Source organism: Nanorana parkeri, unplaced genomic scaffold, assembly GCF_000935625.1.
Source record: "Nanorana parkeri isolate BGI_ZX_2015 unplaced genomic scaffold, ASM93562v1 scaffold440, whole genome shotgun sequence".
NCBI lineage: Eukaryota > Metazoa > Chordata > Amphibia > Anura > Dicroglossidae > Nanorana > Nanorana parkeri.
In genome coordinates, this window is record NW_017306708.1 from 320,842 (window position 1) to 346,926 (window position 26,085).

Sequence of the window (26,085 nt, forward strand, 5' to 3'; positions counted from 1 at the left end):
CAGCATTCATTGGTGGGCACAGTCTCTAACCTCTGGGATGTCCAAAAGAAGTCTCAAAAAAGGGGGAGAGAAAAAATTACACCAACAGGCATACCTCTAGTGTTGTAGAATTACACAATCCCACCCCTGCCTAGAGTACTTTGTGATTAAAACTGGCATCAGCCAACGCCGCAACATTGACACATTAGAATGAGCAGGAATAGGGAACAAGAGCTCCGGTCCTTTGATACAATAAGCCTGTAAACAAATCTGAGTGAACTTGGTTTTTATAGTGAAATTTGCAGATTGCAGGTTCTGTGCCAATGGGACTTTGATAATCAGATTGTTAAGATAGGCAAGCGCCGAGATGCCCCTGGGTCTTAGTACCACCAGTCCTAAAACCAAAACTTTGGTTAAAAACTCTGGGAACTGTGGCCAGCAAAGCCACAAACTGGAAATGCTGCTCCCCAAAGCAAAACACAGAAAATGTTAACTGAGAGAGAAGGCAGGGGCATGGAGATATGCAACTCTACTTGGGCAATAAACGTTCACAACCATTTGGGCAGATTCCATCCAATATTTTTGGAGACAAAGGCATTTAGAGGCTTAAGTTACAGAATGATACAGACTGACCACCACCTTGCTTGGCTACCATGAACAGATTTGAATAAAGCCTAGGAGGGCTCCCAAGGAGGTAATGGAACTACCACTCCTTATGAAATTAGCCCCTGTACTGCTCCAAAGGCACCAGAGGTGAAATAGTGAGATATAAAGGATCCTTAATTTTCAGCTGGATAGAGACGTACGATCTAAGAACACCAAGCTAAAGTAAGCTTACTAGGTAAGTACAGGGTTACAGCCATTAGGTAAGCTGTGCCTTTGATTTTTTTTACCTCGTGTCCAATCTAGAGGCAGTGCATATACTCAGAGGTCAGAGTCTGTGCCCACAATGACCCGGAAATACAAAGTTTAACACTAAAAGTGTTCTAGTTTTTTTTAAAGTGCCCTGGAGTTGTGTTAAAGGATTAATGTATGGTTTTTGGTACGTGCTGGCACACTGAATAACTCATCAGTTATCTTCTCTAGCAGACAGATCCCTAGACCCATGTTCCTGAAATCCACCCACCTGCCACAGCTGTTATAAAAAGATCTCCACCCTCCCTGTAGGTTTTTTAATGTATCTTACATGACAATAAATGCAGCGTCAATCCAAAGGTCTAACCACTAGATTCTACTCATGAGGTACAAGAAACCAGTGAGTAATTCATCAAACCAGCTTCCAAACAGGACTAAAATTTAGGTTTTAAGGGTTGATGTTTTAAAACAGAGCCTTCAAACTAGAAGAAATGAGCCTTCACGAAACAAAAAAGAATAGGGTCAAGCACATTCCACAACAATGTCTAACATAAGTAAAATGCTTTAAAAACACCACCATGAAAAAAAGTACTTACCTTGGGAGGTTTGGTGCAGATGCTGATGTGACCACTGCAGTTGGAGAAGAAGGAGTAGAAGGCTGTGGAGATTCTGGAGCACGTGGGACTCTTCCCATTCTATACCAGATGCCCATACTATTTAGTTCCCTTTAAGCAAACATATGAAGTATTTTTAGGACACAAAGCTACACATTAAATAGACTGCAGATAAAAAAAAAGTAAAGCAATTATAATGATCTTTGCTTAACTGTGTTCTTGTTTCTTTTTATGGGCAAGCAGCACCCCAAAAGTACAGTCTGTTTCTTTCAATGATAAGCTTGCTTTAACCTGAATTATAGGAATTTAATTTCCTAAACTTCTACTTATTTTCCACAGGAACCTCAACTCTCCCACCAAACATGACATTTATTTTTACTTGAACGACACTACCAGCATGTAATGCAAAGCTTAGAGTTGCCAACAGAGAGGCTGTAGAAAGACGTGTGTAAGTCAGCCCTTTTCTACCACCTTTTTATCTCAGCAGACTCTAAAGGGACTTCCACAATTTAATAGGGATGATAGGGATATAAAAGAAAGGATTACAGGCAAACCCGGAAATTGATCATAGAAATGTTTCACTAAATATATGTGTGGCTTTTCTTCACTAGCTTTCTAAAAGGAGCCATGAACGAGTTGTACTCCCACGGGAAAATTATGTATTTTCAGCATGGCGACATCTCTAGAGACAGATACATATGTTTGGGACAGGACTGTATGTAGGCACGATCAGAGGTTCTAATGGACCACTAAACAAAAACCTTAAAGTGAACTTGCTGCTCATAACATTCCCAAACTATGTATACTAAATACCTATATCAATACAGAAAATATACTATATACTTATAAGCTTAAAGTTAGTTGTAAGACTAACTAAGAGTTAGTTGTAAGATCAGATACAACTTAATTTTAAATTCCATTCAGTTTTTTTATGATCATTTTTGTGAATCTTGTGATTCAACATCATCATCATCATCATCAGATATGCACACTCTTTTTGAATTGGCTTATCACTTAAAGAGGAACTTTACCCATATCTTCAAAATAACAACAAATACACCTTTAGAAATGTTCACTAATGACAATCTAGAAACAGATACTTCTAGATAACTGCAGGCGGTTTATTCTTTACATACCGTGTTTTTCTTTTCCTACAGAATCCTCTGAAAGTGGCCATTTTTACTAAGGGCAGGTTACTAGATCTCCCTTTACTTCCTGGAACTCTGGCACATGTGACTAGGACATGTGACCATGAACATCATCTCAGTAGAGGAAAATGCCTTTCCCTGAGATCTCATGAGGTTACAGGAGATTTTCAGGCAATTCTCCGCTGATGTAACCTTCCCAGAATGCATTGCATGAGCACAATTACATAATTTGTGCCAAAGTAGACCAGAAAGTAGAAAAGACATTTAAAGTAAAATAAAATTATATTTGTTTAGCTAATGAATGTAAGATGATTTCATATCAGCATGCAGAGCTTCACGTTGAGGTGATTTTTAGTCAAAGGGGGTAAAGGTCCGCATTAATAGTCAGCTACAGTTCAATATAACATTTTACCAAAGAATGAACATACCAACAACAGACATGTGAAGACTAATGCTGGCCACACTGGTTACAAACTGATTGTACAATCTCCTGTACATTTACCAATATGGGACAATGTGACTGAAAGGGACTACCTTGAATGGACTTTTTGGGAAGGCCCATATGCTACAAAATTGTTAAGGATGCTGATCACAAATGTAGTCATCTTAAAAGCTAAAATGAAGCTGTACTCACCCAATAAATGTGTACTGTGGTGGAGCCTGTTTAGAGCGGCTTAAAATACGAATATCACATATGGCAGCTTCTGTGGAATCTCGTGGGATGAACTTTATGCACAGACGCTTCTTTCTAAATGCAACTTCCTCTGCAGGGGAATAATGAATAAAGTGATATAACTGTACAATAAGCAGTGCCATCCCAGTTGTATTTATATACAGAAAACGCTTGTGTGCATTATAGTTTAGGGTCAGAATTCAGTGTTTTACATAAGGCATATGCAGACACCTGTTGGTTCCAGTGTCATATCCCAGAGAGAGCTATTACTTAAAGTCCATTTCCACCTTAGTAAGTGATTAGCATTTATTGTGGTAATGTAGAGGTGGGGTGATGATGTATACACTTGCACATTTTCATGACTCGCAATGCAGGCTTTCTTCATTTTTTTATGATTATGAATCTCCAAAAGAAATTCAATCTTAGGCTCCATTCACACTGGAGCGGCTGTCTGCGCGTATTCGGCTGTACGGATATGTACGGAGCCGCTCTAAATAGAGAGATCAATGCACTTTAACATGCATTGATCAGACTATTGCGGGGACCGCATGGTACAAAACCGCACGCCCCCCAAAATAGTACAAGTGCAATAATCCGGTGGATTCTGCACGTTCGCAGCTATTTAATAGCCGCAAACGAGCGGCATCCGTGTAGATTAAATTTTTTTGTTTTCGCCCGGAAAACCGCGTAGGAAACACAGATACTATAAGTGAATGGAATCTGACACAGGGTGTCAGACTGTAAACAGCTGCCCCCCCTTCCTGTCACCCATTGTAACACGATCACTAAACACCAGCTCTGCCTTTACACACAGTACACTGTCAAGGGGGGGTATACACACATTGCTTGCAAAGCACAGAGACTGCAATTTCTGAGATTATGATAATATAAAGAGAAAAGCTGACAAAAAATTTTTTTTTGGTTTTCATATACATCAACTCCATATGTCTGTTTCATGCACACTCGCTGTACATTGCTGGCTTATGTTTTTTTTTAAATACCTCTGCAAAGATGGAAATGGGCTTTAAATCAGTATAAAGCAGTTGTCATCAGAGGTAGCTAAATGTGAAAGGCCACTGGGCCTTGGAGACAGAATGAAGTCCAGGTAGAGATTGATGTGAAAGCATGGACCGAGCCATGCCACATTTCTTTGAAAAAGCTCCCTTTGGAAGCGAAATGAGTTAGCTAATGGTGGAATTTTGATTGTAGAGCCTGGGGTGTGGAGCATGGCAAACGCACTGTACACAAGGTTGGGGAAATATGGAGAGCACTTTATTTTCCTGGCATTTTGCTGGGACACAGAGAACCGTGAGTTATAGCAGGCTATACTATACTTTACTATACTATTTCCAGCTGTCCTCCTTTTAATGTGCCATGGAAACTATGTTTGGAATGATTTGATGATGGGAACACTCGTTTATAACCAGTCTGTACTTTCTGGCCCCATCTACATGTATTGAAAGGACATTTACTTATATAGACTCATACAACAGGAGAGGCAGTGATACAACCACGGTAGGTCTGCACCCCCATTGCTGTGAACGGTGAGCATTGTGTAGACTTGTGCTTTGTCTTCCTCTGGAGAAAGTCTGTTTAATTTTGGTGTCAACTATAGTCTACCTGAAAATTTGTGTTGGAGATATATATATAGATATAGATATCTATATCTATAGATATCTATATATAAATTTCCTGGCTCACCTCATGTCAACATACATACATACATACGGGTCAACTCCACCCCTCTGACCCCACAGGACCACCTCTGAAAAGCTAATAAAAAGGAGATTACCTCCCCCCCCCTTTTTTTTGCTCCAGGCCACGTGAAAACATTGTGATGGATGCTCCCTACTAACTCCCAGCCGGGTTCAACCTCCCCCGAGTTGGATGACCTCTCTGCTGGTAGTTAAACTCCTTGGGAGTGGGTGCCCTTGGTGCGGGGTTTATATAGTAACAGATTCAGTATTTGGTCAGTGCTGGGCGAGAGAGCTGGTGACTAATATTTTTCATTCCTTTCCCAGGATGGTTCAGCTGCAGGTGTGCTCTTGTCCCGATGCAGCCGTTATCATAGCAGCGGCAGGACGCGGGCGAACAGACTACTATGTGCGCAGGCGTCTTTTCGGGCCACGTGTACCCCGTGGACGGCATCGGACGGCTTTCACTGCGCAACTGCATAGGTTGCCATAGTGAGGGCGGGACGCTGTTACTCTGGGCATGCGCGGAACTTCGTGCTTGACAGCGAGCAGGACCAATCACCAACAAGCTGTGCGGTTTTAACCCGCTGGTAGACACTGTTCATGTCGGCTCATTTGTGTCCTGTCCTCTGTCTGTTCGGTTGTCTGAATCTGCGACCTGCTGCTACTGAAGAGCTATTCTCTAGCTCCGTGGCTCTCAACCTGTGTAACCTCAGGACCCACATTTGTCCATGGTCATTAAGTCGCGACCCAAGTCGCACCACACTGGAACGCATTTTCTCACAGACACATTCTCACACACGTACACACTCCCACAAATATTTTAAGGCGTTCAGTGTGGGCTGCTGTGCTGTAACAGAGCTCCATTCATATGCGCATTGCTTGTACAGCTCCTTTGCACTCCCTGTAGATGTCCCCAGAGCCAGAATGTGATATCACTCAGGTATCGTCATAAATCGAATCAATGACATGCTTCTCTACAAGGCAGGAGTTCGGCCTTTCCGTCAGGATCATGTTGGGCATGTTCGTCTCAGACCTTACCAGGCAAAATGGTGTGCCACAGACAGAGAAGCAGATGCGCTGGAAATTAAGTCCTACATACATTAACCAGTTGACATCCGCGGTGTTAAACCCCCTTCCCATCCAGGCCATTTTTCAGTATTCAGCGCTGCGGTACTTTGACTGACATTTATTCCGTCATGCAGCGCTGTACTGAAATGAGTGCAGGAGAGTCTGAAAAATCTTCTTCCATCTGTGGCATCTTCTTCCCTAAACCTTAATTAGTTTTGGATGAGGGAGAAGTCATTTCAGAAGGTTCCTCAGCTCCGGAAGGACAGGACTTCCATTCATTTGATTTCAGCCTTTTTGTACCCTTCATCAAGGCAAATAAAGAGGCCATTGAATGGGAGGGGGCTGCTCCTCCTAAGAAAGTACCTAAGTATTTTCCAGGCCTTAAAAGAGAAGGCCCCACTTGTTCCTTCATGCCAGAGGTCAAAGATCTCATCGAGGGAACATCCAGACATAAAATTTAATTTCCAAAATCGCTCCCTAAAGCTTTATCCCTTGAATGCGGCCGCCGGCAGTAGATGCAGCTCTGCAGCGCCTGGCACATCACGAGCCTCTTCCACTAGACAATTCGGTGGCTTTTAAGGATGCAATGGATCGCCGAGTAGGTGTGGATTTGAAGAGAATTTACTCTACAGCTAGATGGGCCTTACGTCCAGCTTTACCATTAACGTCTCTCTTAAAAGCTTTAAAGGTTTGGGTATCGAATGTTGATACGGCACTGAAGTCAGGCCTTGACAACACCCAGATTGCGGCTGCACTGGAGGAGCTGAATTTATCTGTGGACTTTATGGCCATAGATCTGGTTCGCCTTTCCTCAAAATTGATGGTTCATTCAGTCACAGCAAAAAGGGCATTATGGATGGGGCACTGGACGGCTGACACAGCCTCAAAAACAGGCATTATATTCTATTCCGTACAGTGGTAAGAATCTGTTTGGCAGAATGCTGGAGGACGTAATTAAAAGAGTGACAGGAGGAAAATCGGGACTTCTTCCTCAGGGCTATAGACGTAAACAGCAGCCCTTTCGAGCCAATCAGGGGTCGCAAAGATTTAGAGATGTTAGAACATACAAACCGGGTAGACAATTTTCCAAACCCCAGTGGAGAGGAGCGCAGTCGCCCTTATTGCGAGCTATGAAGACAAAGGCCGGACAGGCGGCGAAGGCTGCAAATAAACAGTTCTGAAGGTGCGCCGGTAAGTGCGAGACTATTAGCCTTCAGGGACGCCTGGGTGACGGAAATACAGGATTATTGGGTCAGAAGTATAGTCAGCAACGGATATCGCATAGAGTTCAAGACTCTTCCTTCACCACATTATGTGAACACATGGATTCCTCGGGAAAGGTTGAAAAGAAAATTATTTTTCGATGATGTTGCAGAGTTGCTAATGAAGAAAGCTATTACTCCGGTTCCATGGGAGGAATAGAATCGGGGTTTCGATTCCCCTATCTTTCTAGTCAAAAAAGCCTCAGGAGGTTTCAGGCCGGTCCTAGACCTGAAAACTTTTAATGTCTTTGTTCAAGTAAACTCGTTCAGGATGGAGTCAGTGCAGATGATCGTCTCTGTGGTCCAGGCTGGAGAATGGATGATATCAATAGATTTGGAAGATGCATATCTCCATGTGCCAGTAGCGGATTGTCATCAGAAATACTTGCGGTAGCGGGGCAGCATTTTCAGTTTTGCGTCCTGCCTTTCCGCCTCTCAACAGCTCCACGGACCTTTTCCAAAAGGAATCTGCTTTTTTTAGCTTGTTAGAGGTGGTCCTGTGGGGTCAGATGGGTGGAGCTGACCCGTATGTATGCCGACATGAGGATGAGGAAAAGAAAGCTACGGCAATATGAAAAAAATGTGTGTGTGTATATATATATATATAGCTCGAAAAATCCACTCGTCTGTGACGAGCAGACGTGGTGCCCGACGAGCAGTCAAGCCATCGAGCATCTCGGCAGTGACAGCTTGTATCAGAAGCTGTCACTGCCGTTGCCGGTCCCGAGATCCGCTGTGCCCGATGCGGCCGGGACCGGCACGGCTCTGTGACAGGAGATCAAAGGGAGTTCAGTATACAAACTCACTTTAATCTCCTCTCAGTCCCCGAATGCAGGAAGTGATGTATATTACATCACTTCCTGCATTCAGTGTCACTCTCCAGCTAGAGAAGCTGATGAAGCCAATCTCTGCTTCATCAGCTTCTCTGGAGGTCCCTAGGTGACATTAGGGGTCTTGGAGACCCCTGATGTCTCCATAAAGAGGACCTGTCATGTAAATTGGCTATCCCATAGGGGGCTTCTTAGCCCCCCATGTAATAGCAATAAAGTTGTATGTAAAAAAAAAAAAGTAATACAAAAATGAAAGATTCATAAAAAAAATAAAGAAGCATAACATTTATTTTTTTAAACATATTTTTTTAAGTCCGCGCCCCCCTAATACACACGCGTATATGCGCCAGGTGCGCCTACGTGCCGCACATGTTGCATATCGCCGCAAATGGAGTGAGAGCAATAACTTTAGAGCCATTAAGGCCGGGTTCACACCTGGGCGTTTTACAGCGCTGATCGACGCGCTGTAAAACGCCCTGCAAGTGAAATCCCATTATTTCCTATGGGCATGGTTCTCACTTGGGCGTATTTCAGCGTGTCGGAACGTGCTGAAAAACGCCCTATGCCCTAAGAAGTACAGGAGCTTCTTTGGGGCGTATTTCCGCGCGTATCCATTAGGATACAGCCGGATAGCCCTGTGGGCTGTAAATCGCGGGTCATACACCGCATATTTCAAACGCCTAGGTGGGAACCCAGCCTAAAGAAGAACTATGAGGTGAGTGCTTTTCACATATCGGTGTTCGATCACTTCTCGATCCTGTCACGGCACAGAGCCGTGACAGGGGAGGGGCTGGACCATAGTTCTCCTTTAATCACTGACACTAAACTGATGAACAGTAAAATCATTTTAATCGTCACCTATGGGCATTTTTTGAGATTTTTGCGGGCGCATGCAATTTAGGCTTGAAATGTTTGGTGTCTATTTACCCGACGTGACCCTGACTACCATATATGCCCAAACAAATCAGATCTGAACCTTCCGCCAACGTACAACCCAAATACTTACCTGTTTAATGATTTCTACATGTTGATGTCTAGAACTAGACTATATTCTATAAATTATTTATTATAATCGGTTCTACTCTGTGTCTTATTCCCTTTGGAGCGAGGTTTTTAATTGGTTTTATCTGGGTTGTTGGGATTTGTTATATATACTGTTCTATATGAACATTGAATGAAACATTATCGTACAGCAAAAAATAAGTGTTCTACTCCAATGCAAAGGAATGGTCCTTGTTCAAGATATTATTTTTCAGTGTTGTAGCCATAGCCATAAAGCATCGTTTAACAAGAATCATTTACTCATCCTTTAAGATATAAAGTGCACTCACTTTTTGCTGTAAAATATTTTGCTATGCTGCTAAACATAAGGCCCATTTGGGTCATCACATCTTGTGCATTCAACAACCTACATCTTGCAATGCATAATGGTTTCTGGTTTGCACTCAATTTTTTTCTTTCTCCGGGCTAAGAATGGCATGTGACATGCATATTGTTGATACAAAATATAATGAAACACTCATCATGTGTGGGGGAGTGACCGGATGCCGTGCTAGAGCCTAAAGCCGAATACTGCTCTCCCTACTCAGCTGCTGCTGCGGTTATTTATCTAGTCAGAGGCACAGACGAGCCCTATCTAGGAGCCCCACAGGAATTACCACCTACCGTTTTGTAAGAAGGGGGGGAGATGAGGCACAACAGGAGTTCGAGGTCTTCCAAGATACCCAAGACGACCAAAGAGCCCAAACCGGCAAAAGCAGCGAAGACGGCAATAAAGACGAGCAGCGCCCCCAGCTCGCCGCAGAAAATCAACACAGGAATCAGATCTTACTTCAAATCGCCGAACCGCGCACTCGAGCACACAGGGCTGACGTCAGACACCGCGACTACCTCGATGTGCAGCAGACCCTATAGCGGGAGCGAGAGAGACCGAAGTGTTGGATCCCCCTCTACAGTCATACGACCGGGCAAAACGATTGACTGCCTTATGGAGCATGAATATAACGGCACCACCACCGAGGTATGTAATCAGTTTTCTTGTATTCCCGGTGCCTCTCCCAATACACTTCCCCTATGGCAGTCATCGATCAGCGAAGAGCGGGCAGAGAGCTCTCCTGCCTCCTCCTCTGACAGGCAATCACTCCCGATAATATATGCCGCAACTATGGAACCCTCACTCCTGCCAACTCCCTCTCATCCCCTAACTGTAAAGGCTAAAGAGGAACCTAATCACTTTAAGGCAGAAAACATCCAAAGAAAAGTTGGCTCTAAACGCACTCTGCACACAAATACAAATTAGTAGAGGACATCATATGTTAAGACAGATTAACAGCTTTAGCAGCAGCCTAAAGTTTAGTATTTTTTTAGTTAATCAATTTAAAAATGTACTTAAATTGTATTGTCCCTAGTGAACAGTTAGGCCTATTAAGCTTCAATAATTTTTCTAGAGGAGTAAGGTAACTCCTATGGGAAACGAAAAGGGATTGCACTCTGGAGAGCTAGAGTGGGGAGAGCTGCTCTTGCTCCTATTCCTTTGACACTACCCCCCCTCGTTTTGTTTAGTTTTGATTAGTTCTAGATAAGCTGAATTATTATAATAGTTTAGCTTTACCACTGCTTGTAAAGCCTAGCAGAAAAGTATGCTAGGGTACTGTCGAAATCCTCGGATTTCGATAAATGCAGTTTTCAATTTTAATTCTGGTTTACGCCAAGAATATGTTACATGCATCTATTGTCTTGATTTCTTTTTTTCGTTTTTTTTTTTCTCTTTCATATACTTTTTGTTATTGTTTACTTTCTTTTTTGATTAATCTGAAGAAACTCCTTCACGGGAGACTCTACCTTTCACATCATATATGGGGCTTTTTTAAAATGACACCAAGGGAATCCATACACCTCTTGGGGGGCTACCAGGTAGGTAAGTTTGGTTTATTTTTCGTACTGATGGAACTGTATATACTGATATCTAATTCTCCTATATATCAATGGCAACGTTAAGTAGATAAGGATTAAATTACAAAATATAATGATGTACAGGGTGTCAAGGTATACTTAAAAAGAACTACTTCAGACATTGAAAAGTGTCAGCCCTAATGACTATGCTTACTGGATAAACCTGTAACAGTTGCCTTCCTGTTGCCAGGAAACCTATACTAATCTCCTTTTGAGATTGTTAGTTACCTGGTTCTGTAGCTGTTCGAATGGCTTCAATACTTTAAGTTACTGATCAAAAACAAGTATTCAAAAAAGGAGTTCTGACTTCACTTGCTGCATGCTTGTTCTGGATAAGTTACTTAGAAACTACACAAAGTCAAGGAACCAACATTTCCAAAACGAGCTTAGCAATGGCAGTCTCTATTTCTCTTAGCAGAGCTGGAGGCTAGTTTGAGGCGAAATCATTCAACAGTTACGTCAAACATGCATTTGTGAATTGAACAATTTTAGGAGAAATTACCACAAGATAAAATGAGAACTAAAAAAACGAATCTGTTTTGCAGAAACAACCCCATTTTCCTCCTGGTTTTAAACAGTATTGCTGCTAGGGGCTTACGTTTATCCCTATGAAAGATAAGCGGACTCCACAACCATATCAGATAGGCCACAAACTGTGCATACACAAACTGTGCATACATATTATACATTAATGTGTCAACACTGGAAAAAGTACTATAAATACAATATGAATCTTTAGCTAGTGTGCATGCAGTAATGCAAGGAACTTACGTGTGTCCACTGTCTCCTGGATGGGGATAAAGCCAACAGGCAATGTGTCTTTGATATCTATCAGTTTCATATCCACCAGCACATTCCCTAAATGGCTCTAGGAGAAAAAACATATAGTTAAGCATACGACTGATATACTGAAAATCAACACAATGCATAAATTGAGGACTCACATTCTCTCTGGAGAACGCTCTGGTGAAACACAAGTATCTTGTCACCTTGGACTTAAATAAACCATCTTTCCACAGATCGGCATCCAGACCATCTGTTGTCTGAGAGACCTGTGATATGGTATAAGAAAGGGTTGTAAGTATCAGACAATGTAGCTTTTATGTCAAAAAATTTAACTAATGCATTTGTTTGATTGCAAAACTTAGAGTGGACCTATATGTAAATGACCCACCAAAAGTACAAGCCCCACATAAATTGAAATATGCAGGTCACCAGATTATCTGCTGTATTACACAGTTACATAGTTGATGAGATTGAATAAAGACACAGGTCCATTGAATTCAACCTATGTGGGTGTGTGGGTGTGTGTATGTAACTCATAACTAAAAGTTACCTGTACCCCAGTATACTCTGCTCTCTGAAGAAAACAACTAAAATATTTTTTCAGCTAAGAGTCAATACTCTTAGCTGAAACCACTGACTGCAGAAGGGAGTTCCACAATTTTACCACTCTTACAGTAAAGAATCCCCCCGGTAGTTTTAGATTAAGGGCTAGTTCACACCAGATGCAGTTGTGATGCAGTCCATTCAGTTTGGCAGCTGCATCAAAATCACATCACACTAGTTCAGTCAATTCCAATGCAGTAAGAAAAAATCCTGCTTGCCACATTTTAGCTGCACCTGACCACAACGGAACTCACCAAATGATGCAAACACACTGGACTGCACCTTAAAGCCCATTTTAAGCTAACAACAAATGCAGTAAAAAGCTGTAAAATCAAGGTAAACCCACGGCAAAATGCGTTGCACTGCAGCTGAGCAGACGTATGCAGTTATGGAATGAACTAGACCTAAAAAAAATTTCTTGCAATTTCAGGTTTGGCCCCTTGTCCTCTTAACTGAACTAACAGTAAACAGTTTATCACTGATTCTACCACCACCATTGAACAATTTGTACATTGCTAACATGCCCCCCCTTTTCCAGAGTGAACAAGTTTAATGTTTGTAATCTTTCCTCATAGCTTTGGCCCTCTAACCCCTTTTTTTGCTTTGTTGCCCTTCTCTGGACTTTCTTCAGCTGAAAGACATGCTTTCTGTGGATCGGTAACCAAAACTGAACCAGATACTCAAGGTGAGGCTGACCAGGGGTTTGTAAAGAAGCAGAATTATTGATTTGTCTTCACAATACATTCCCTTTTTTACATAAAAGTAGTCTAGTAGCCTTATTTTCTACAGCCTGACATTGCATGCCGCTGAAGTCTTCTATCGATTAGGTGCCCCAAGTCCTTTTCCACCTCCAATTTCTCCAGTGGAGCTCCATTAGTGAGTAGCGTGCATGCATATTTGTAATACCAACATGCATAACCTTACATTTTTCAACATTAAATCTCATCTGCCATGTAGTTGCCTACTTCCCCATTTTATCCAGGTCCTCCTGTAGTATTGCTAGCACAGCTTCCAAGTTTTTTACACTACAAATTGTGTGTAGAAAACACTGAAATATGGCTATTGACACCAACCCCAATATCATTAATAAACAGGTTAAACAGCACTGGCCCCGAGACGGAACCCTGGGGCACGCCACTGCCAACCATTGACCCCTTAGAAATGTATCAATACTCTCTGGGTACGATCCTGTAGCCAGTTCTCTATCAAGGCACACACCATTTTGTCGATGCCCAACGATTGTAGCTTGTATATTAAGTGTATATGCAGTACCGTATCTAATGTTTTTGCATAATCTAGGTAACTACATCCACTGGCTTTTCTCCATCCAAGTTGACATTCCTTTTCCACATAGAATGCCAATAGGATGGTTTGACAAGAACGGTCTTTCATGAAACCATGCTGGTTATCACTTATGACATCATTAACATTTACACATTTTTGAATGTAGTCTCTTATCATTCCCTCAGAAAATGTGCATACTGTGTATGTTAGGCGGACTGGTCTGTAATTCCTGGGTGCACGTCTTAATCCATTTTTGAAAAGGTAGTCTTTAAAAAAAAAAAACAAGTAGTGTTTTTCTTCTTTTGGCTGTACTGTACTGGACTGTGCCTTACTACCATATGGCATTTCCAGTCTTGTCCATGATCCTGTCCCTAAGGGCTCTGTGTGCCAGCTGTTTCATTAATTAACCTCTTATTATTAACCACTTGCTGACCAGGGTATTAAACCCCCTTCCTGACCAGGCCATTTTTCAGTATTCAGCGCTGCGGTACTTTGGCTGACGCTTTTTCCGTCATGCACCGCTGTACTGAAATGAATTTTATACCATTTTTTTGGGACAGATAGAGCTTTCTTTTGGTGGTATTTAATCACCACTGGGGTTTTTATTTTTTACTATATAACAAAAAAGTACTGAATATTTAAATAACAAATTTGTTTTCCCCTTATTATTTTTGAAAACGTTTATTTTTACCCAATTTTTTGCTAAAATATAAAAGTCGGGGTCATGTCGGGTTAATAGACACCAAACATGTCAAGCCTTAAAATTGCACGCGCCCGCGAAATCGCAAAAAACACCATAGCCAAAATTGGTCTGAGGCGACGCTTTAAAAGATTTTACCGCTCATCAGTTTAGTGTTCAGGGATTGATGGCCCTAAAATGATTGCTCTCATTGCGACGTTCGCGGCGATATGTAACATGTGCGGCATAATTGGAGCAATCATCGTTTTTGCGTGTAGGTGCATCTAACACATTTTTGCGTATCTATGTGGGGGTAGGGGACTTTAAAAACATTTTGTGGGGTTTTTTTGTTTTGAGTGTGTACATAATTTATTTCGTGAGCAAATTTTTTTTTACATTTTTTTTTACACTTAACTGTATTGTTATCACATAGGGTGCTAAGAAATACCCTATGTGATAAGAAATTACAGTGGCAGGTCCCCTTTATGGAGACATCAGGGGTCTCTAAGACCCCTAATGTCACCTAGGGACCCCCAGAGAAGCTGATGAAGCACAGATCTGCTTCATCAGCTTCTCTCCAGTCTCTTCCCGGAGAGTGACAGAGGAATGCGGAAGTGATGTAATATACATCACTTCCTGCATTCAGAGACCGGGAGGAGAGCGGAGGGAGATTGAGTCCTGATCTCCCTCCGTTCTCAGTGCACAGAGAGACATCGCCCGGACCGGATGGACGCCCGGGATCACAAGGACGGCGGTGGCGGGGACAGCGACCAGAGGTAAGGAGGGGCGCACCCTCACTTGTATCATACAAGCGATCGGGCGTCTTTACAGACGCCGGACCGCTTGTATGTAAACGGCCATCGCTGGCCGTTTAAAATCGAGGCGGTTTCCGGCTCGTGCACGCCAGGGGGCGCGCGCAAGCGGGCGCTGGCACGAGGGACATCTAAAGACGCCCACCCGCATCTAGGAGACTGGAGGTGGTTAATCACCACTGGGGTTTTTATTTTTTATTATTTAACGAAAAAAGGACCGTAAATGTTGAAAAAAAAATTAAATTGCGTGCGCCCACAAAATCGCAAAAAAATATCATGCCTAAAATGTTTTAACCACTTCTGCAGGCCGCCGTCTACAGACGTATTGCGGCCCGGAAGTGGTTAAAGACCCATGATGTTTCCATAAAGAGGACCTGTCACATCCTCTTTGCTATCACATAGGGGGATTCCTGGACAGCGTAGTAATCTGGAACCTGGACAGGGGGTGTTCTGTTTACTCTATTTTGTATCCTGACACTACAAGTACCAGAATTAACTTGTAGTCTGTCAGGGACTCCCGGAGAGGGCAAAATTCCCCCAATCTTCCTCCCACTCTGAGTAACTGATGGTCTGGTCATTGAGATTTCGGGGCATGCTGAGGGGGTTAAAGAGGCAATGCCCTTGGCTTTTCGCTTCTCCAAAAAAACACACTTTGGATTGTTCCTGTTTCTTCCCTTTGCTGAAATTCTGGCCCCTTGGCCACAAATAAACTTTTTCCGCTGCTGTTTTTGGGGAAGCAGAAAACCTTTTTTCCTATCAGCTGAACTATCCAAGACCGTTCCCAACTCTTGTCCAAAGAGCAATTCCCCCTTGAACGGCAGCCCACATAATTTTGCTTTAAAAACCGCGTCCCCAGGCCAAGATTTTAGTCATAACGCTCTCCTGGAGGAATTGATCAATGCCGTGTTTCTTGCCGATTCTAGCTGATTGATTTGGTCGAAGATTTTCCAACATGTTCCTTCGGCCAATGTCGATCTGATGATCGACTTCTGCTGAAGGAATAGGGTCACCAACGCAACACTGAGGGGAATTTATCAAAATTGGAGCAGACAAAATCTGGAGCATATGGACATGACAACCAATCAGCTTCTCTGTTCAGTTTGTTGAGTTAAGATTAGAAAATGAGAGAAGCTGATTGGTTGCCATGCACAGCTGCTCCAGATTTTGTCTGCACCAGTTTTGATAAATTCCCCTCTGTGTGTTTACCCTGCTTTTGGGCCTGTAAATTGGCTCAGTTCACACCACCATGTTGCAGTGGTGTGCGCTATAACAAAAAAACAAAAAAAAAGTACTGTATGCAGTCAGGTTTTTGTAGCGCATCATGGTGCAGTAAAGAGGTGCGATGTGGAATACATGTCTCTTGTATTTAGACAATATTTGCATATCCAGCTTTAAATTAATCGGGAAATGTTGAATGTATAAAGACTATTTTTTAATTGCTTTGTTAAACCTACCTACAAAAGTACTGTGTACATATATTCAGTGGTGGATGCAGCTGTACACATGTTATAAGAGAGATACATTTAAAGTTTAGGGCTATAACTTGTATCGTCCTTAAAACATTTTCCTGGAGGTTGTATATTTGGATAGCCCATTTAAAAACTGACATACCTCTATGATTTCATGTACTTTGCAAAACACATCAGCCAAGCCGAAACCCTCTAAAAACAGTCCACGCTGTCCCTTGAGAGTAGAGCTGCAGCTAACGATTATTTTCAAAATCGATTAGTTAGCCGATTATTACGTTCGATTAATCGGTTAATCGGATAAACAAGAGAGTGTAATGTCCATAACAAGCCGTGAATTGGTTTGGCTCAAGAAGTGGATTTAGACAACATTCTTATTCATTTCTAGCACAGGTAGCAACTAATGAATAAAGTGCAATCATCGGCTGCTTATAAGTGTTTGTAGAGTAGCAGATCTAAATGCTAACTGGGGATTACAAGGCTGTCAGTTACACGAAGAGCCACCACACATTGAAGAAAGTACCAGAAAGTGCTACACAATTTCAAGTGTTTAATGTGTGTGTTTAGACCTGGATAGTAAGCACTACAACTTCTGTGCCCACTGAAAGAAAATTCATGGAGGGCCAAGTCATGTGGAGGAATCTGGCACAACATCAACAACTTCCTATACTCAGGGATACAGTGAGAAAGGGAGAAATCCTCTAACAGGTTTTTATTGCTGTGCCTGCCCACTGAAGAGCTTTCTCTTTACTTCAAATCATGTCACCAAGGGAGATCTTGTCTATGCTAGGAAGGGCAAGGTTTTTATTGCTTTGTCAACTTGGGAAAGATGTTGCCACACATCATAGAAATCTTTTAAAGGCCAAGTTTACTGTTATGACCATGTTGAGAGGGGAAGTTAGGGTAAGTCTCTCTAACAAAGCATTGGATAGCAGTAAGAATACAACACAAATTCTAAATCTTTTCCCTTCCATCCAAAACTAAAAAAAAAGTTTTTTTGGCTTCACACACACTTTAAACTTTAACTGAAACTTGCAGTAGTTATTTTCCCACATAAAGGCATCCACACAGTGAAGAGTACAATGCCAATAGAAAGTGTCTACATTTACAGGCAGTGGCATGAACACCTGAAGGAGGACACTGTCTTATGTACATTGCATTGTACCGTGCATTTACCAAAGTAATAAAGGCATTTAGATTTTATTTTTTTTGTTAAAACAATGATCAGCTAGAGGGGGTGGGGGTTAATATTTGCCCAGGAGTTTTAGTTTTTCACAATAGGCTCACTAGACAGATTGCATAAATATGAACATTATTAGAATGCTCACTTCACAGTAATATGTAACAAAGTATTCTCACAATGAATCATTTCAAAGATCCACCCCACCCCATCCCCACTGTTCCTATGACACAACAAACATGAAAGACATTTTAAGCCACTTCTCCTAAATTTGAAGAAAGGACATCCATCACACAACAGTCAAACAATAGTTAGGTGTCACCAACAACCAATGACATCATAAGTCAGTCATCACATGCTAAACAACTTCTCTTTAAAGCTCAAAGAGATGACATTTCGTTTGCTAAAGCACTTTGTGGGGAATTTATGAAAACTGGAGCAGACCGAATCTGAAGCAGTTGCCCATGGTAACCAATCAGCTTCTCTCTTGCTCAGTTAAGCTTTAAAAATGAAAGAGAGAAGCTAATTGGTTGTCATGCACAGCAGCTCCAAAGGTCTGCGCCAGTTTTGATCAATTCCCTTCTTTGTTTAGTAAACAATGTGCATGTTTATTTTTTTACACAAATACGGTTTTCACCTTATTTTCATCTTTTGTGCCATCCCAGTGCTGCTGATCTCCTTTAGTCTTTCAGCCACTTCCCATCTACATCAGCAGCACATAACTTGTCTCAGCAGACTTCCTGATAGCGACAACAGTTTATGCCTATGCAATGTTTGTCGGCATGGCTGCTTGTAATCGGGGAGACATGGCTGCATGTGACAGGAAAACAACCCTGGAGCACAGCTGGGAAACAGCTGTACGTCCAACACTTTTGAAAATACATTAACATGTTAGAGCTTACAGGAGATTTTAATTATTGAGTTTGCATCTATTTTAACCACTTCCCATCTGGAGCAATTTTTTTATTTTTGCACAGACATGATAAAATGTAAATTGGCTAGACATATGCTTAACAAACCCAACAATTACATATTTCCTAAAAGCAAAGGCCCTGTACAACATGCTAGTTCCAATTATTTATGTTGTGCAATATTTGAGCAAATGTTTATCAAACCAATATTTTTTTAGGATAAAATAAATTAAAATTAATTGTAGCGCAGACAAACATAATATAATACCCAATTTTTGGTAAAATATAAAACATGGAGTAATGTCAGGTAAATATCAAACATGTTAAGCCATGCGCCTGCCGTGCGCCCATGAAATGGTAAAAAACTAAAGTACTCAAAATTGCCCACAAGCGAATTATTGCGCTCACGCAGGCGTTCCCAGTGATATGTAACGTGTGGCGCAATCATGTTTGCATGCGTGTGTACACAGGGAGGGGTCGTTTTAACCACTTGAAGACCAGGGTGTTAAACCCCCTTCTTGGCCAGGCCATTTTTCAGTATTCAGCGCTGCAGTACTTTGACTGACATTTATTCCGCCATACAACGCTGTACTGACATGAATTTTATACCAATTTTTTAGGGACAGATAGAGCTTTCTTTTGGTGGTATTTAATCACCACTGGGGGTTTTATTTTTTACTATATAACAAAAAAAGTACCCTAAATTGTCAAAAAATTACCAGTTTCCCTATGAAATGTTATGAAACATTTATTATCACCTCCATTTTTTGGTAAAATATAAAAGACGGGGCCACGTCGGGGAAATAGACATCAACCATGTCAAGCCATATAATTTGGCACGCCCACGAAATTGCAGAAAAAAACCACACTCAAAATTGGCCATAGGCTACGCTTTAAGCGCTTTTACCGCTCATCAGTTTAGTGTTATCAGTAATTAATGGCCTGCGATATGTAACATGTGTGGCGTAATGGACGCAATCGTCGTTTCCGCACATAGGCGCACCCGACGCATGTTTGCGTGTGTATGTGGGGGACTTTAAAAAATAAAATGTGTGTAATTTTACATTTTTTTGTCACTGTTTTTTTAAGCTTCTTTATTTTTGTATGCTTTAATATTTTTTTACTTTTTTTTTACACTTAACTTTATTGCTATCAGGAGAGGAGATTATTATTATATTATTATACAGGATTTATATAGTGCCAACAGTTTGCGCAGCGCTTTACAATATTAGGAAGACAATACAATTACAACACAATTTAAGACAAGATGGTAAGGAGGGCCCTACCCCTGAGGGCTTACAATCTAAAAGGGAGGGGATAGTGAAACATGATGAGGTAGCTGTGTGGGGATGAATTGTTTGAGAAATTGATATTTCAGTGGTTAGGTTGAGGTCGGATAAGCTTCCCTGAAGAGATGAGTCTTAAGGGAATGACTAAAGGTAGTCAGAGTAGGAGATAGATGGACAGGTTGGGGTAAAGAGTTCCACAGAATGGGGGAGACTCTAGTGAACTCCTGGAGGCGAGCATGGGAGGAGTTAACAAGGGAGCTAGAGAGCAAGAGGTCTTGGGAGGAACGGAGGGGACGTTTAGGGTGATACTCAGAGACAAGGTTTGAGATATAGCCGGGGGCAGAGTTGTGGATGGCTTTGTAAGTGTTTGGTAATATTTTGAATTTTATCCTTTGGTCAATTGGAAACCAGTGTAGGGATTGACAGAGGGGGGTTGCAGACACTGAGCGGTTGGTTAGGTGGATAAGCCTGGCAGCAGCTCACAGGGAGATTATGTACTGATCTCCCTTTGATCTCTTGTAACAGAGTCACTGTGCCGTTCCCAGCCGCACTGGGCACAGTGGACCTCGGGACCGGCAGCGACGGAGACAACAGCGGTACGGGGGGCGCACACCCGCAGCTACTACAAGCGATCGGACGTCTCTAGAGATGCCCGATCGCTTGAATGTAAACAGCCATCGCTGGCTGTTTACATTTCTAACACTTTCCCCACTCGTGTGCACGCTGAGCACCACACACGAGCGGGGGGAGAGGCAGGATGTCTTAAAGCGCCCTCTCGCACCGGCTGTTCAGGAACGGTCATGGGCAGCAAGTGGTTAAAAAAGTATTTTTTTTATAATGACTTTAATCTATAGTGACTTTAATTGTTTTAACTTTTTTCTCACACTTACCTTTATTGCTATTACACAGGGTGGCTAACAAGCCCCCTATGCAATGCACAGTGACAGGTCCTCTTCCTGGAGATCCCTATTAGACCCCTAATTCCACCTACAGTGGCTTGCAAATGTATTCACCCCCTTGGCATTTTTCCTTTTTTGTTGCATTACCACCTGGAATTAAAATGTACTTGTGGAATTTGTCCACAAACTGGAAACCGATGACTGGATTATCTCGTTACAATCGTTCAGTTCATTAACGATCGGTGATGGAATAATCCCGTCATTCGGTACAATGAGCGCTGGTACGTGAAGGGGCCAGCACTCATTGAGTTACTGCTGTTAATGTTTCCCTCGGGGTCCGAGGCAGACCCTCAACAGCAGATTAGTTGGTCACAGTCCTGTGGTCACAGTGAGAGCTGATCGCTGTGATCGCAGAGCCATGACAGTCCGGAAAAAAAAGTTTTAAAAAATTCAAAACAGTTTAAAAAAAAGTAGAAGAAAATATAGTTCTGAGGAGGCTATTAAAGATAGGAGACAAACATACCATATTCTAAAATTGTTTCACACTAAAACTGTATTCCGCTCCTTGTATTTTATGACCTATAACTTCCAAATTAAACTGAAATTCCAGACATATGATATACCCTATAAATCAGTACAAATAAAAACGTATTATTAATTATTATTTTTTTCCATTTTTTAAAATAAAAATGTAAGAATTTATATATGCATATGTCATATCAAATGAAAGCAATTTTGTCCTTTAAAAAAACGGTATAATATGTGTAACTGTGTCACTAAGGGGTTAAACTGGTTAAGGATTGCACTCGTCCACACTAGTGCAATATGGTGTACTTGAACTCCAGGCAAACAGCAAATTCTACAGGATTTTTATTTCTGTCCAACCAGTCCTAAGATTTACACATCCCTGCAGTACAATAAAGTTGCTTTTGATAGGACAGGAGCCCTGATTTTTCAGCTGTTTATCAACACTTAGGTCCCACTCACAACCGAGGTATGTGCAGGTTAATTGTATTGTAAGCACATGGCACTTGAATAGCTTCAGCCAGGGAATGACAGCTGCCAGTGGTAAGATTCCACAGACGGCAGATGAATGTAAATACAGCAGGTAGTGGGCGGGTGCAATAGCTAGCCTGCTATTAGACATTTCAAATTGTAATAGCCAATAGCAGGCTGCCTATTGCACCCGCCCACTGCTTGCTGTGCTTTCCTCCCAGCATGAAGGAGAGAGCTAAGGGATCCAACCAACTAATCAATGAGAATAGTTAACAACTATTCTCATTATCAAGTATTAATAATTAAATCGGTTGGTTGGTTGGTTGCAGCCCTTTCATTAACTTTAACATGCAAAAGCTTTCAGCAAGTCCTTTTATCTTTAGGCATCTACCAATTGCTTTAGGGTGCATTTGCGTGCCTTTTTACGCGTGTTAACATGCATTGCATTAAGCAGCATACCGTATATACTCGAGTATAAGCCGAGCTTTTCAGCCCATTTTTTTTGGCTGAAAAGTGCCCCCCTCGCCTTATACTCGAGTCAGCGCCAGGTGTCTTCTTACTTACCTCGCCGAGCGTCGCGTCACTGCTGCTCCGGTGTGCGGCGCTCCGAGCGGGGTCATCTGGCAGTCTCCGGGTCCAAATTTAGGTGGCCGGAGACTGCCAGATGACCCCGCTCGGAGCGCCGCACACCGCAGCAGCAGCGACGCTCGGCGAGGTAAGTAAGAAGAAGAAAAACCCCCCCGCAGCGGCCAGTCAGGCAGGGGAGCAGGGATGAGTCAGCGGCGCGCTGATCAGGCGAGAGGAGCTCCAGGTGGGGTTGTAATTTAGCGGGCAGGCACCTCTGAGCCAGCTAAATTAGGACCCCACCTGGAGCTCCTCCCACTGGACCAGCGCGCCGCTGACTCGTCCCTGCTCTCTCCGTGATGTGATGATCGATCACCGGCACACGGACACAGTGAGTGAGGGCGGGGGGGGGGGGGGGGGGGTAGAGAGAGAGATTCATTAAGCAATTATATATGTATTGTCTGCACTGTATTAGCAGTATATACTCTATATAGAGTATATACTGCTAATACAGTGCAGACAATACATTTACAATTATACTAACATGAATGTATTAAATGATCTGTATGTAGCCCTGTACTATGGATCATTTAACCCATTCATGTTAGCAGAGGATCATTGTAAATGTATTGTTGCAGGCACTCTATATGTACATGTACTATATACTACATATAGAATGCACTGAACAATAGATTTACAATTATCCTCTGCTAATATGAATGGGTTAAATGATCCGTAGTACATGATATGTAGCCCTGTACCCCCTTTTCCACTTACAGAGCTAGGTTATTTTTCTTTTAAATAAATATTAATGTAATTTTATTGGTATCTATCTACCAGTAGCTGCCTCATTTCCCACCCTCGGCTTATATTCGGGTCAATACTTTTTCCCAGTTTTTTTTGGTAAAATTAGGTACCTCGGCTTATATTCGGGACGGCTTATACTCGAGTATATACGGTAATCATTTTGAATGGCTACCTGCACAATTTTTTTTAACACAGTGCACCACAATGCACAGATGGTTCTGTATGCAGTAGTATGCTAAAACAAAGCTTTGTGGTGCATCATGTAGGTGACACTCAGATAGGTGGAACTACAGAAAGTTGTGCGTTAACGTGCAGTAAAACATGTATTTTACTGCACAAGTGTGAATATGTCCTAAGGGTATGTAAATCAATAGAAATGATCTGGTACAAAGGGGTAATTTAGCATACCACAACTCTTCCCTAAATCCTTGTCTGGCCCTGCAATTTAGAAACCACTGGAGCAAACCACACTATGTGTAGTTTGGCTAGCATGCAATATAGTGAGAATCTGAGAATCTCTGTGGTATTTTACATTTTGGCTTGGATGAGGAAACAGGCCTTCGGTGACGATGATTTTTAGAAACCAGCACAAAATTCAGATCTATATACCTAATGAAACTGGTTTAGTCTTATTTAATGCACCGCTGTCGCTAAAATAAAAACAATGAAAGGTGTGGCCCTGTAAAGAATAAATGTAATACACACACTTAATTGCTGTACAGGCTGCCTTTTGCTGCTTTATTCTTTAAATGTTCATTAAAGAAAAAAATGAAAAAGCTGTGGCCCAAGAAAGGCAGGCAGCGAGCTAAGGATTAATCACCAGTATTGCTTGTGGTCTTCCTGCAGCTGATCTTTTCCCCATTACTGACTTACCATGATTTAGTACTTAGTATGGGTAAGCCTAAAAGAACATAGGCTGGATCCAGGGGAGTAGGTTGATCAAGCAGTATATCAAAAAGGGATTTAGTGAGCTGCCAAAAAGTGTGTATTCTGATTTTTTTTTTTAAGGAGCAAATCAATATAAAAAGGTACATTTTTCAGGGTACTGCTGCATGTTGTGGCTCGCCCCACCAATTTTGGCAAAGACTAGGAGATCTTCATTTTTCAAAAGTTATGGCTTCAGAAGACTCTTCAAGAACATTTTCTCAGCAATCAGCAAGGAATCCCAGGTGTCCCCGTTTAGATGCGGCCACTGTACCTATTGAAGTTAATGACAGGGTAACAACAGCTGCATAGTTATAGTTGTAGAAAACAGCTTAAAACCCCCAAACAATTAAGTATTTTCTGAAAGCAGAGGCCCTGTAAAATAGGGCTGCAGCTAACGATTATTTTCATAATCGATTCGTTCGCTGATTATTAACTTCGATTAATTGATAAAATAAGCAAAATAGGGCATTGCCTATTGCCTACCGCGCGTTCCAGTTCGGGCGATCACACTGCAGACAGGAAGTGCATTTGGGATCCATTGAAATGAATGGCACCGCAATGCACCTCCTGTAGCAAAATTTGTCAGGCCAAAACTGAAAATGACTTTTCCCACCTTATTATATGTAAAATTATATATATAAAATTGTATGCATTATATTAGACATTTTAATTAGTTTCATGGATTTAAAATAATGTGAATTGTAAAACTCTAAGCCAATTTAATATAATAACCAATCTTTTATTTAAAATAACACACCCAAAACTTTTTTTTTTCTATTTTTAATTTTAGTATATTTAACTTTATTTTTTATTTGTTTGCATTTTTAACCTCTTGCCGTCCGCCCATTGTGAAAAAACGGACGGACGGCGTACTCGCATTGGCGCATCAGACGGCTTTTTATTTCTGTGCGGGCAGAAAAAACCTCGCCCGTTCTTTACAGCCGTTACCGGCTGTTTGACATACAGACGATTGGCGGCTCTATAGCCCGCCGATCGTATGTATGTGCTGGCTGGCTGCGCGCCCCCCTCCTCGGGTGCCGCCGCCACCATGAGTGCCACCCCCTCCTGACCCCTCACCTTCAAACCTGGGATACACTACCCAGGGCTCAAAATTTCCACTCGCCCCCTCGCAAATTGCGAGTAAAAATTGCGTGGGGGCGAGTGGAAATGAAGCCATTGAGTCAGGCACTCCTCGAGGTGGCATCTCTCCTCCTCACCGACATGATGACAGCGCTCCCTCGTCCGTCCATCCGGGGTCGCAGGAGGGAGCGCTGCCTGCTGTCAGGATGGCTGAGCGGGAGAGAAGCCGCGAGGAGAGAAGCCGCCCCGAGGTGGAGAGAAGCCGCGCCCGCAGCTGTCAGGATGGCTGAGCGGCGAGGAGATCGGAGCCGCTGTCATCCTGTCAGTTTCAGGATGACAGCGGCTCTGTGCGAGGCAGAGCGGGGGATGGGTAAATATCAGTGATATTTACCGGTCCTCCGTGTGAGAAGGACAAACACTGGAGCGATCGTCTGATCCCCAGTTATGAATGAACAGGCTGTGATTTACATTACAGCCTGTTCATTCTGGATTTCCTCAATGGGGAGTAGCACTCAGTACAGAGGCTCCTCCCCATTCAGAAACTATTGATAGTAAATATTTTACTATCAGTGTCTGAATGAATGGGAAGCCTCTGTACTGAGTGCCTCCCATTCATTGAGTGCTGAGGCTGTAGAAAATAGAAATTGAGGATTTGGTGTCCTCAATTTCTTTTCTATTTTAAAAGGGAAATGTCAGCGGTCTGTTTGGACCCCTAATATTTCCC

The 26,085-nt window shown here is 42.2% G+C and overlaps 1 protein-coding gene across 2 annotated transcripts in view; it reads right to left on the reverse strand.

Annotated features, from left to right (window-relative positions):
• MVB12B (multivesicular body subunit 12B) overlaps window positions 1–26,085 on the reverse strand; it is a 184,350-nt gene that overhangs the window by 105,030 nt on the left and 53,235 nt on the right. For both annotated transcript variants that reach the window (XM_018560211.1, XM_018560213.1), the window contains 4 exons: window positions 12,023–12,130; window positions 11,850–11,946; window positions 3,231–3,360; window positions 1,431–1,559 (listed from right to left, as the gene is read on the reverse strand). In XM_018560211.1, the coding sequence (XP_018415713.1) occupies window positions 1,431–1,559; window positions 3,231–3,360; window positions 11,850–11,946; window positions 12,023–12,130 (464 nt within the window). The remainder of the gene's footprint in view (window positions 1–1,430; window positions 1,560–3,230; window positions 3,361–11,849; window positions 11,947–12,022; window positions 12,131–26,085) is intronic.